The sequence below is a fragment of the Aythya fuligula genome, chromosome 2 (genome assembly GCF_009819795.1).
Source record: "Aythya fuligula isolate bAytFul2 chromosome 2, bAytFul2.pri, whole genome shotgun sequence".
In the NCBI taxonomy this organism is placed as follows: Eukaryota; Metazoa; Chordata; class Aves; order Anseriformes; family Anatidae; genus Aythya; species Aythya fuligula.
Genome location: NC_045560.1, coordinates 66,226,302 through 66,239,813, shown reverse-complemented (window position 1 = coordinate 66,239,813; position 13,512 = coordinate 66,226,302). Strand labels below are relative to the sequence as shown.

Here is a 13,512-nt window from a genome sequence, read left to right as displayed (position 1 = left end):
AACCCAACAAAGCGTACACCAGTCCAAGCCACGAGCAGATAGTTTCTTGAGGAGAATGCTGTGGGAACAGTGTCAAAAGCCTTACTGAAGTCAAGGTAGACCACATCCACAGCCTTTTCCTCATCCACTAAGCACACCACCTTGTCTTGGAAGGAGATCAGGTTCGTCAAGCAGGACCTGCCTTTCATAAACCCATGCTGACTGGGCCTGATCACATGGTTGGCCCTGTAAGTGCTGCATGATGGCACTGAAGATAATCAGCTCCATGAACTTACCTGGTACTGAAATGAAACTAACAGGCCTATAGTTTCCCGGGTCTACCTTTCATCCCTTCTTGTAGATGGGCGTCATATTTGCTAGTCGCCAGTCGACTGGGACCTCCCCCGATAGCCAGGACTGTGATAAATGATGGTAAGCAGCTTGGCCAGCTCCTCTGCCAGTTCTCTCAGTATCCTCAGGTGGGTCCCATCTGGCCCCATTGACTTGCATCCAAGTGCCGTATTCAGGTCGCCAACCATTTCCTCATGGATAGTGAGGGCCACATTCTGCTCCCCCATCCCCTTCCACCAGTTCAGGGTACTGGGTATCCAGAGAACAACTGGTATTGCCGCTAAAGACTGGAGGCGAAGAAGGCATTAAGCACCTCCGCCTTTTCCTCATCTTTTGTAACTAGGTTTCCCCCTGCATCCAGTAAAGGCTGGAGATTCTTCTTAGTCCTCTGTTTTGCGTTGATGTATTTGTAAAAACATTTTTGTTGTCTTTAACGGCAGTAGCCAGATGGAGCTCCAGATGGCTTTGGCCTTTTCTAATTTTGTCCCTGCACACCCTCACAACATCCTTATAGTCCTCCTTGAGTGTCCCACCCTCTTTTTCCAAAGATCATAAACCCTCTTTTTTTTCTCCTAAGCTCAAGGTTCAATTCTCTGTTCAGCCAGGCCGGTCTTCTTCCACGCCGGCTTGTCTTTGGGGCACGTGGGGACAGACCGCTCCTGTGCCATTAAGATTTCCTTCTTGAAGAGTCCCGCCTTCCCAGAGTCCTCTGCCCTTCAAACTGCCTCCCAAGGGACTCTGCCAACCAGTGTCCCTGAACAGCTCAAAGTCAGCCCTCCGGAAGTTCAATACAGCAGTTTTTACTGGTCCCCCTTCCTGGCTTCACCAAGAATAGAGAACTCTATCATTTCATGGTCCACTCTGCCTAAGACAGCTTCCAACCACCACATCTCCCACCAGTCCTTCTCTGTTTGTGAAGAGAAGGTCTAGCGGGGCACCTCCCCTGGTAGGTTCACTAACCAGCTACATCAGGAAGCTGTCTTCTACACTCTCCAGAAACCTCATAGGCTGCTTTCTCTGGGCTGTGTTGTGCTTCCAGGATATGTCCGGGAAGTTGAAGGCCCCCCACGAGAAACAAGCGCTGACGATTTTGCAACTTCTGTCAGCTGCCTGTAGAACTCCTCATCTGAAAATAAATGTCTGTCTTCTATCTTACAAGCGCAAACGCAAACCCAAATGTTTTAAATGGGTTAATAAAAGAGCTGGTGGTGCGAGGGAGGGACAGAAAAACAAACCATGACAACAGTGACAACAATAAAAACAGTACACTTGTATATAACTGCTTTTGGTAAGGAGTCATTGTTTAACTTCAAAAGTTTCTGCTGGAATTGGTAAGGCTTTTCCCATTTTGGTCCTGAATGATGATCCAAGTTAAACTGTAGCAGTCCTGATTGGAGACTACCAGGTAACCACTATGCTTCAGAAAAACTCATTTGAAAGGTCCTATATGTTAGATTTGGCTGTGAGTCTATACTGAACAAGGGCCTTAGTGTGGTCTTAGGCTGAATCTTTATGGTGATTGTCAGTACAATGTTTTTTTTAAATGAGAGGCAAATCCAAAATGCAGTCTTGACTTCTTGAGCTAGTTAAAAATCTTGGACATGTTTTATCAGAAGAGGGATATTTAATCTACTAATGAGAGTCCTGGACAACTTCCAAGTAGTTAATTGCAGTACGTGTAATGTGTTTTTCTGTTTAATGAAAAGTTGGATTATATTCTTCACTTCCATTGTCACTGTGTTTTTCTACTAGCTAATTCCATAACAAACTCCCACATATGCTTCACCTAAAAGTGACAAGTAGTCACAGACAGCAAAATTTGGTCAAAATAAAAAGTTTATTTTGGTTTAAAATTGGGAGAGTGATGGATATAAGGATTTCCTACATGTTGGACCGTGGTGGAGACAGAGTATGCTAGTAATGAACTGGTATGTAGAGGGTTGTGTTTGTGTTGACATTTTGTGTGAATAACCAATTTCTACTTGTTTTAAACATTAAGATGCAACTTCATTTCACATTTAGTCAATTGACATAGGATTCACTTCCGAACTGTTGGTGCCTAAAACCGAGAGATCTTGCATCCTCCTTTTGTTAGTGGAGGCACTTTCAAATTTGAGTGTGATTTGACTCTGAACCTGTCTAAGATGAGATCAAAGACAGATAACTTACACTTAGCAGTGGCTTTTTGAGGTACCTGAAGTCAAATTCAATTTCTATGTGTAACTTTTTTTTTTCTAGCAGAAGTCTCTGTTGTCTTAATGTCTCTGTGCTTGGATCTATCATTTTTTTCCTCTGTAAACAACTGTCACTGTCAAAGGACTGGTCTGGTCTTTTTTTTTTTTTTTTCTGATTTGCTAGAGACACTAATAAGAAGAAATGCTTAGGCTGCAAACAGAACTGATGTAGTAGCATGCTTCCCAGCAAACAACAGGGCTCAAATGTTTGTTTATTTTATTGATTTATTTATTTGTTTTTAGTTTAAGGTTTCCTAATGGAAACAATCAAAACCATCTTCTATTACTCTGGTGTAACCATAATTAGTACTATGTTTAATGTCAGAGCACCTTTTTGGAAGTTTTCTATTGAATTTTAGTTTTAAACTTATGCCCACATTTTAGTGTGTTAAAATCCTGTTCTAAAGATCAACAAATCTATGAGGAAAAGGTGCGTTAGCAAAATCTTTACCACTCGAAGTAAACATAAGTAAATACTTTATATTCCCATTTGTTCCCCCTGTGTGTGGGAACATAGGCTTCTCATTAGTGACAACTACAAGAGTCTTCAGCTCTAATTTCTGAACTGTCAGTCTGATAAAGGATTTTTTTTTTTCCAAGTTTTTTTAATGCTTTAATAGCTGCTTTATATAACAGCATTATTATTAATTTACTTGTGAATACTTGAAGAGTGACCTATGAATAGCATGTCATAACCAGTTATTCGAAGAGGAATAAAAATAACAAAACAGCAAGGCTCTTCTACTCCTGTGTTTTATGGATGCAGGCTTTATGGTGATCAACCACGTGAGACTATATCTTGCACAAACCTGAAGATGTTTTGATAGCAGGACAGTTTCCACTAGTTCCTCTTTGTTTCTTAACCTTCATCCAGGAAAGTTTCTTAAGAAATTGATGTTTTAATGGGCTGGGAAATGTTTTCATTGGGTGAATGGCTCTTTCTTTCCTGTTATGGTTTTCTGTTGTTCACTGTGGCAAACTAAAAAACTTTCTGCTATTCTTGGAATGCTTGTTGTGCTCTCTTGTAATTTCTTTCAATTTCTGTGTGTTTTTTGACAGGGGAAAGTCTTTCTAGAACTATCACTTTTGACCAGTTAAAGAAGCTCTTCAGGAACTCTCCAAAAAACGATTTAAAGACAAGAGTGACGAAGAAGCAGTTCAAGAAATATATAAACTAATTGAAGGAAAAAGCCCCGGTTATATCTGGAGTAACGGTATGTTACTGGTTGATTTAAAGGATGGATTGTTCTAGCTGTCTTTTGTTCTATCCCAGTGTTGTTATAGTCATCTGCTTCCTTCTACAATCCACAAATCCAAATAGTATGCTTCCAGGGCTGGAGGCAACAAATGTGCTAAATGAAAGATTATGCAACACCTGAATATTGCACTACTGTGTATGCTTGGGTGGCAGTGACATTGCTTCTCTTGGGAATCATAGTACCACCTAGCAGGGTGGTCAGAAAAATGAACAAGATAGTGTGTGACTGAAATACAGAAATGTTTATTAAGAGCAGTATACCCAAACAAAAAATAGTGAATTTAGAACTTCATCAAACAGTTCTAAGGTGATGTGTGAAATACCACAAAGACTGAAGTAAAAGAAATCTTAAAATCTACTATGTGAATACAAGAAATCTGGAAATAATTATCAAGTAGTCTGATCTTTGGTTTCTGTTTTTTCCAAGTCTGTCAGAACTATAACGTTTGGTTTGTTCTTGGTTGGTTATTGATTTGTGTTGTTTTGTTTGTTTTTTAATGTTGGCAGGGTATTACTAAAGTTTATATATGAAAAAGAAGTTATAATGCCTAGCGTATTTAGGTTTGGTCGTCCTCTTTCAAATGGGCAGCTCAGACTAGTTTTTACCATGTAGTTCAGTAGTTACTGGAGCATTCAGCATGAACTTAATACTCTTGTCAATTTAGTTCCTCTGCTTAAAGTTTGTGGTCTCCCTGAGTTTACTCTGTAGAACTGTGAATGAAAATCTAATTTCCAGAAAAGCTAATCTTTCCAGAAATTGGTCTTGCACAAATGAACAGTGGAAAATTCAAGTGGATAAATCTCTTTGAGTTGTATAGTTTGATAGATTTGTACAAGATTTCATTCTACTGACTCTTGTGCTTTCATTTGAAAGAAGTGGTAGTTTTATTACAGACTTAAAATGATGAGCCTTTCTTTTTGTCCTGTCCATCTGTCCAGGGTTTCTCCCTTAGAATTATGCATATTCTTTTAGGCCTCGCTTCTGATCCTATATATTTTGGTATTTCAGCACACAGGTACTGAATTGATCAACAGCTGCTAACAGGAAAGTCTATATGTGTGAATGGCAGGGTGTTGAGAGCTTTGCAGCTGCATGGAAGTATTGGTAGGTGCTGCAAATGTATATGAATGTGACAGCAGCACAGGGAGAGTAATAGAGTGGGGAATATAAACTCATGGAATCTTTTTAGGTTGAAAAAGACCTTCAAGATCAAGTCCAGCTGTCAAACTGATCTAGTGAATCCTATAACTAACCATGTCCCTTAGTGCCATGTCTGCATGTCCAGGTGTGTCCATGTCCACAAATACCTTCAGTCCTTACCTGAGCAACCCATTCCAATGCTTGACCACCCTCTCCATGAAGAAATTCTCCCTATTTATTTAAACCTCCCCTTGGCACAACTTGAGACCATTTGCTCATGTCCTATCACCTGTCACTTGAGAGAAGGGACCAAAATTCATCCTTGCAGCAACCTCCTTTTAAGGAGTAGTAGACAGCAATGACATCGTGTTTTTCTAGTCCCTTCACCAATTTCATTGCTCTTCTCTGCACACTCCTTGAGCAACTTAGTAACCCTGTAGGGAGGGGCCCAAAACTGAACTCAGTACTCTAGGTGTGGTGACACCAGTGCCACATAGAAAGGAACAATTGCTTCGCTAGTATAATTGGCCACACTATTCTGATGGAGGTCAGGATGCCATTGGCCTTCTTGGACACTGTTGCATTAAAGGCTAAGAGGTTTTGGCAGGGTCTAAACACCTTGCGTTGCCAGCTTGTCCTCAGATAACCAAACGGGCTGAAGGCAGCTGGGCTTAGATTCTGAGTGATGCCCAATTCAACACTAGAGTCCGGTAGCATTCAATATATTGCATTTTACCAAAATCACAAATGCACAAATAGTGCAATATACCTTCAGTCTAGTAGATTATGACTGGTTGTAGCGTTTTTGAAGCAACAGCAATACAGGTTCTTTTTAGGACTGCTGGTGATAAATACAGTCTGAAAAGCATGTGCAAATACCAAGAATATGACTAACACAACTAACTACATATAAGTTAATTTATGAAACAACTCTATAGAGAATGTTATGGTTTTCTGGGGAAGCACTCAGTATAACCAAGAGTTCAAACTCTCACTCAATAGCTCTCCCTATGGGGGGGAAGAGAGGCTCAGCCTGTCAGCTGATCCCAGAAGTCAGTGATGTCCTCCTGACTTGTCAGCAATGGTGTCTTTCCTAACATTTTTTGTCTCTGAGCTGTTTTATACTATTTTCTTATTTTTAGGTGGAGCTTGAGTGACTAGTCATACATACATGTATCTTTGTTATGATTGGTATAAAATTTTCTTTTATTTGCTTTAAAGGTATAAGGTCAGAGAAATTCAGAGTGCATACGCAGTGAGGAGTGGTTGCACTTTGGAGATGGGTAGCCCTTGGGATGGAGGTGTGTTTTGGTGTTATAATGAGATTATAACGAGCAAAGTTCACTCAGAGGACATAATTTATTTATTGGTTTGATCCAGGGCTGGCTGTGAAGTCTATCAGTTCTGTAGTATCCAGTTACCCCCCTCTGCGGTGATATCGCAGAGTCTGGCCCTGGTGTCTCCACTCCATCCCAACGACTCCATGCTATTTCTCTAAGAGTCAGCTTGCCAAGCTCCCCTGGTGTTGTCTAAGGTTATGTGCCAAGGGGACTAACATGGAACAGATTCCTTGCCTATATGCTCCATCTCACCCTGGAAGTTTCTTCAATGCTGAACCTTTTCTTAATGTGGACATACCTTTATTCTCAATAAGCAATTCCATCCACTATGATACTTCAAACCCAGTCATCCTGCCAGTTTTTCAGTAAGTGATCTGGACACCTGTTTAAGCCATGAGCAGCGAGTTTCTCCAGTAGAATACTGTGACAAACAGTGTCAAATGTTTTACTGCAATACAGGTAGACAAAATTTACAGTCTTTCCCTCATTTACTAACTGAGTCATCTTGTCATAGATGTTTTTCACTCGTCTTTCCCAGTTGCTGTTGAATGGCATTTCCCTTTCTTAAAAATGCTGTCATGGAGGCACAAACAATGTTGCTTATTGGCTTGGCTCTGGGCAGCAGCGGGTCCTGTTCAGAGCCTTATCTATCACAGGCCAGCTTCTGGATTCTTCTAACAGAGGCCACCCCTGCAGCCCTGAACTACCAAAACCTTGCTACATAAACCAAATACATTTGTGGTGGTTGTTTTTACCCTGTGTGTACCGAAATACTGGAATAAGTTGCCCAGAGAGGCAATGGAATCTGCATCTTTGGAAGTGTTCAGGAGTGTGACTGGAGAAGTATCTGAGCAAGTATCATTAGAGCTTTGCTGTGAGTGAGGGTTTGCGCTGGATACAGGCTCATATGCAAATGTTCCTTCCAACTTGAATCGTTGTGTGAATTTATGAATATGAATAAATCGAGCACTGGGCTGTGCTGTAAGAAATCTGATAGTGATTACCTTGTGGGCACAGAATAGGCCTGACTCTGAGCAGGTATCTTGGCTCTCTATTTTGTTGTTGTTGTTCTGTGAGATCACTTGTTGTCTAAAGCATTAATTGTTCTGTAGATAAACATGAGTAACTTCCCTATTTAGAAAAGGGAAAATCTTTGCATTGATGTCACTACTGAAAACTGTACAGTAGAATTTCTGGCAGTGGTCATCAGTGGTCAATAGGCTGCATGTGATTATTGATTTATTGTTATTATCAATGGACTACGTATTGCACTTGTATCTAATCTGAACATCCCTGAAAAACTGCTGCTAAAGAAAATTGTATGTAACAATATGGTGGTACAATGCATATAATGCCGCAAATAGACTGTGGCAGCAGAAGATACGTACATTATTTCACGTTCCTGCATAGATGATAGAAATTAACAGCTGTTCTGAAGTTAGAGGGGAAATTTTATAGAAACAAGGTATGTGTGCACGTTTGCCTCATAAAATAAGGACATTAGCTAGAAGTTCTCCATCTCTTAAGCAGACGAATATACTGTTACTGTTGCAATTAGTACATATTTAATCTGCCTATGTGCCTAAAGCTCCTAAAGGAATTAAGATGTTGTTTGCTTAGGTCAAAGGAGAATGTGATTCTTGTGAAGCATGCAGAATTCAATGTAATTTGTCATTGTCCTTCAAGTTTTGTTTTTTTCTTTTCTCTCTTTTTTTTTTTTTTTTTTTAGGTTAATTAATATTATTTTCTAAGCAATGGGCTGACTTAGAAGAGCCCAGTCTTGTGCTTATCTTGAGCTTTAAGAGAACTGTTTTGCAACTGAACTGGAACAAGTCTCATTAGAGACTGGGGAGGAGGATTCACCAAAAGCCCATCTTGGAACAAAAACAAACAAAAACAATGGGAGTCTGTGCTGTTTCATCTTCATCCCCAAACGACTGTAGAGCTCTTTCTCAGAGAAGTGCTGGCACATAGTTTTTGACGTTGTCATAGTAATCAGGCTGCTAGATCCCACAGTTTGTGGATGCTTGGAGTCTTGAAATCGTTGGGAGCTGGAGCTAGAGCTAATATTACAGGGGAGGAAAAATGGTCATGTGTAAATGCTGAGTATGCAACATATGATTTGCTCCTTAAAGTTGGGCACTATACAATCTTACATTGTGGATGCTAGATCTGGGCCAAGCAGGTACTGTTTAACTTACTAATTTGAAATTGTTCCTGGAGGTGATGTCACAAACAAGGTACCTTCCTTAATGAATTTTGGTGCAGTTCTAGTGGGAATACTAATCAGTGGGAAGTTGGGGTTGATCTGTATAGAGTTAGGACTTGTGGTATTAGAACACCCAACTGGTGTTAACTGGGGATTATTCCTTCAAAAGTTCTCACCCTGACTGTATTAAAATGGTGTTACTACTGCCTGGCTCTATTGGAGTTAGTTACCACTTTCTTTTTCTTTTTGTGTGCTAAGCAGAAGCAGCACGAGTGAAATCTAAATTTTTTTGTTCAAGCTTGATCTGTGTTCCTGACTTCAGAATTTATTTGTTTTTAACACATATGCATGCTTTCCCATGAATTAAAACAGTGCGCGCACACACACACACACAAATCAAGAAACATTTTTTCTCCCCAGTATGCACTTGCAAACTGGCTCTGTTTTCTTCTAGAACCTCCTCCCCCCCATGCACATTTTGGGGCTCAACAAATCCTCTCAGCTTCTCACTGCACATGCCACATGTTCCAAGCTCCTTACTATCTTAGAAGCTCTTCTCTATAGACACTGACACAAAGGGGTAAAAAGTAGCAAGTTTGTACATGATTGTTTCAAATCAGTAAATCTACGGGTATAAAAACAATTCCTTTTTACTTCCTCTAGCTTTTTCTGAGACCGTGGCCTGTTCTGATCTTCTCAGTGAGGTTTTAGTGTGAGCGGAGATTCAGTTGAAGGGGTGGGGGGGCAGGGCATGCGTATCTTTTCTGACTTCTCTAAGATGTTTCCACCAACCTGGAGGTCAGGTAACCACATCTTTGGGTTGGAGGCCCACAGTTAAGAAGCAACATATCATGTGATTAGTTATGTACTGTTATTTTTATATATATCCATACATATTTATTTATTAAGGAGAGAACAATGTTCCAGGAAAATACCAGTAAAAATACAGGTTTGGTGAATGAACAGGTCCATTGTCAGTAATCTTCCCTTTTATGCTTCTGGCTTGTGTTAATGAAAACAACTGAGTAAATGGGAGAACAGCCAGCCTTGGAGGGCAGAAGTTTTGGTATTTTGGAAAATACCATTGGCTGATTCATCTGGTGTTCCCAACCAGTTTATACATTCATTATATTTAAGTATCTTTTGCAAAGTAAAACTTTTCTCATAATGATAGGTTTAAAAAAAAAAAGGGGGGGGGGGGGTAAAAAGCCGAGTTCATGTGGATCTTCTGTGATATGCACACATTTTGGTTAGCTATATTTCCAGACAGAGAAGAAAAATTAAGGCTTCTGTGAGTTCACAGAAAGGAAAGAAGAAAGTTGCTCCAAGTGGTTTGCTGCCTCTAGAAAAATATAAGTAGGCAGGTATAGCTCAGTCTATAGTAGGTAGATAAGTAGTAGGTATAACTTACCACAGATAGTAAGCAGTCAAGCACTTGGAGATCGGAAGCAGAATTACTGTACGGCAAGAGAGAAAATTTGTCTGTGATGCACTGTTAAAAAGAAGGTGGAGTGCTTACTTGCTTTAGATGGGAATTGTCCTGATTCAGCTCTTTGTGAAGTTCACAGTATTTCTTCTTGCATTTTTCCTGCTGATGAGTGGTAGTTCATCTCTTTCCCTTCCCACTTTTTTTTTTTTTTTCCTTTTTTTTCCCCCCGTGAAGTTGGTAATGAACACCTAGGTGGCACAGATGAAGGAGCTCCCAGCTACTGTGTTAAATTGCGTTGCCCTTTTCTCTGTTGACAGTTTAGTCTCTGGTTACAAATATTCAGGATGTTACCAGCAAATAATTAAAACCAACCAAACAAACAACAGGAACAAAAACAACAATGAAAAAAACCTTGCAAAGATTACTAATTGGTACTGTGTCTGAAATCTCCCAGAACATCTTGGCTACATAAACAAATCTATGTGGCAAACTTTTCTAGGGAGAAATGGCATTAGATACTATAAGGGCGTGCTTGAGGGAGCAAATAAAGCCATTCAGTTTCAGTGACGAATTAAAGAAGGATGATTACAGTTGACAGAGTTAGTGTAGCCTGGTAGACCACTGCAAAAAATGTATCCTGGTTGAGTAAGGAGTAATATTTGCATCTTACCTAACAGTCCTCATTTGAGCATTTTCAGCAGCATTAACCACTCCCAGTGCTCTGATTCTCTTCTATACAGAAGTACTGTTACTGAGTTACTGCTGAGTTACTGGTTATTTTGAAGAGCAATACTGTTTCTTGAATAGCCAGCACTGCCTTTTGCAGCTCTCCCATCAGAGAATTAGTAACTTACCAGGAGTTGAGAAAAGATGTCTGATTTCAAAAAGAAGTGCTGTGGAGGATGTGGCTTCCATGGTGGACAGGCCTCAGTTACAGCATTCATTCCCAGTCTTTTGGTACAGATTCGAGTATGTTTTCCAAGTACAGCATGAAAAGATATTCAGGCTACAGTGTTGTGTAGAAGAGCTTCATGTAACTCTGAAAGCCTGTTTGTTAGGTGTCATTAATAAGTGCTTGTTTAATCCAAAGATGGGTAGAGATGGAATGAAGTTTTTGATGGAAGATGCTTTGGAAAACTTTTTTACTTCACTACAGGGAAGTCATTTTTGTCTCTAAAATACGCCCTAACATATGGTAGCATGCATAATGACACCCAAAGTGCATCAATATTCGTTCATGTCGTCATCATTTCCACTAGGACACAGAAATCTTGTTTTATGTTTTTCTTTTAGTGCCTTTTTTCTCCTGATTTTCAAATGTAAACTTAATTTTTCTCACTCCAATCATGCAGGTTGGCATGTTCCTGTATTGTTCTGTGACATACTGTTTTCATTCCATTTGCATAGTGACATTTTCTTTTTCTCAATGATCGTAAAACTTTAAGTATCCTTATATGACTCAGTAGAAATAATGTAGGAGAAAGTTTTTGCACAAAGTCATAGATGACTAATCTGGTAACACTGAAAGTAACTTTCAATTCTTTTAGTTTTTTACTTCTGTCTTAATTCTAGTGTTTAGAATAAATTTTAGTCTCTCGTACCAAGGAATTCTACTTGTATTGGTTTGCTGGTGGAGCAATTGGAGTAATTGGTTACATTGGTGGAGCTGGGCTTTTATGTTTGGATGTTGAGCTAATAGGTTTTGAACATGACAATTCCTGTCTTTGGTGTTTAAAACTTGATTGTTAATCAGAAGTATCTCATATTGAAAGTCTCTTGAAAAACTTTTTGATATAAGTTGCGCTTTTTTATTCTTGGCTATATTATTATTGTAATTCTATGTAATGGCAAAGAACAAATTTTTCCTTTTGCTGGAAGTGACTAGATATTTACATAGTATCCATCATTAGCATCAGTACCATGTACAATGCCTGTACTGAAAGTAACATTTCTGATGTGTGTTTTTGTGTGTCTTTTCTTTCTTCCAATAGAAAGCCATTTCATCTCCAACTGTATCACGCCTTACAGATACATCAAAATTCACGGGTTCTCACAAAGAGAGGTTTGATCCCAGTGGGAAAGGAAAAGGCAGAGCTGGCCGAGAAGATCTGGTGGATGCTTCAGGATATGTATCTGGCTATAAGCATGCAGGCACATATGATCATAAAGTACAAGGAAGCAAGTAAGACTGAGGGTTTACAACACAGATGGAGAAAGAGAGGGGGAAAGAGAATATATTTTTAAGAATGACATAGATGAATCCTATGTTTCAGTTGTTGTGAATGCTGAGACTATGTTGTCAAGAAGTTTTCAGGAACTGGAACTGATTTCAACATCTGCTGAGCTACTTGCAGCACAATGCCACTTCATTACATTCCTCATGCACACATTGGCAAAAATAACTGTATCAGTTAAAAAAAAAGACATCATTATGTTCAGCGCTTTAGACAAAAAAAGTCAAGAGCTGTTATATTATTCTTCGTCAATTTGAGCAAAAAATTTCAAACATTCCTAAATGTCCTGAGGATGTAGAAGAAAACCTCCTGAAAAGAGGCTCTTTCATAGCAGCATTTCTGAAAAATATCCCATTATTTATGCAGATTGATTTGACTACTGTTTGTGGGCTTTTTCAAAAATGTCTTATGTGCAATCTGGAACTTTCCTTAAAAGATTCAGCAGTGTATTACTGCGGAATAATTAGTTGTAATATACAGGGTGCTACCATGTAAATTTCATACCGCATTTATGAAAAATTAAATTAAGAAAAAAGATCTATTCTGGGACAATACAAGTTCTAACATATTTATGTCAGCAGAAAAAGGTGGAGAATACCAACCCCTTACTTTCCTCCTGTCTATACTTTTTGCTTTGTTATTGTGTGTACTGTGTAGCATGGTATGCCTAGCTGATTTGTATGAAGCTAATTTACTAACCTGAGAGGTGAGGAACAAGACATTACTAAGAAAGTCTACTAAAGCTTTTTGTAGTCCATTTTCAAGTTTGTACTCCCTCACATTTGAAATGAAGGGGGCATTAAAATAACAATGCTTTAAAATATTGATTTTGACTAAACATTGCAAATCAGTGCTAATAAGTGAATGTTATTATGCACATATCCCATTTAAGCTATAACATATGTAAGGAAGGTTATGACCCCCTTTATTAAGGACATTTAATATTAATATTCATGTAACTAATTGCAACTTGCACAGAAGAATATACTATTATACTTGTGCTACATGTTCCGTTAGTTTTGTTTGAAGCCAAAGGACTTGATTCTCTGTTTAGTTGTCCTGCCTTATTTGGGAGTAATTTTATTGATGGGAATGGCTTTCTGTTGCTATAGAAGAACCAATTCCACATGTTTAAGGTACAGGCAGCTGAATGTGACCTGCCTGTGGCCCAGATCGCCCAAACAGGTTAATAAGAATAAAAGTCACTCTTTTTTATTTTTATTTTTATCTTTATTTTTATTTTATTTTATTTTTTTTGTAATATATATATGTATACATACACACATACATGCACTGGTTAAAAGGGAGAGAAAAGGCTGGTCCACTTTTCCACAAGA

The 13,512-nt window shown here is 39.0% G+C and overlaps 1 protein-coding gene across 1 annotated transcript in view; it reads left to right on the top strand.

The window, feature by feature from the left end:
• The window catches only part of TPPP (tubulin polymerization promoting protein), a 69,644-nt gene extending 56,465 nt beyond the window's left edge, over window positions 1-13,179 (top strand). Inside the window, 3 exon segments of the mRNA XM_032182195.1 lie at window positions 3,624-3,750; window positions 3,752-3,778; window positions 11,933-13,179. Of these exon segments, the coding sequence (XP_032038086.1) occupies window positions 3,624-3,750; window positions 3,752-3,778; window positions 11,933-12,127 (349 nt within the window). The 3' untranslated portion in view covers window positions 12,128-13,179.
• Window positions 13,180-13,512: the final 333 nt, after the last annotated feature.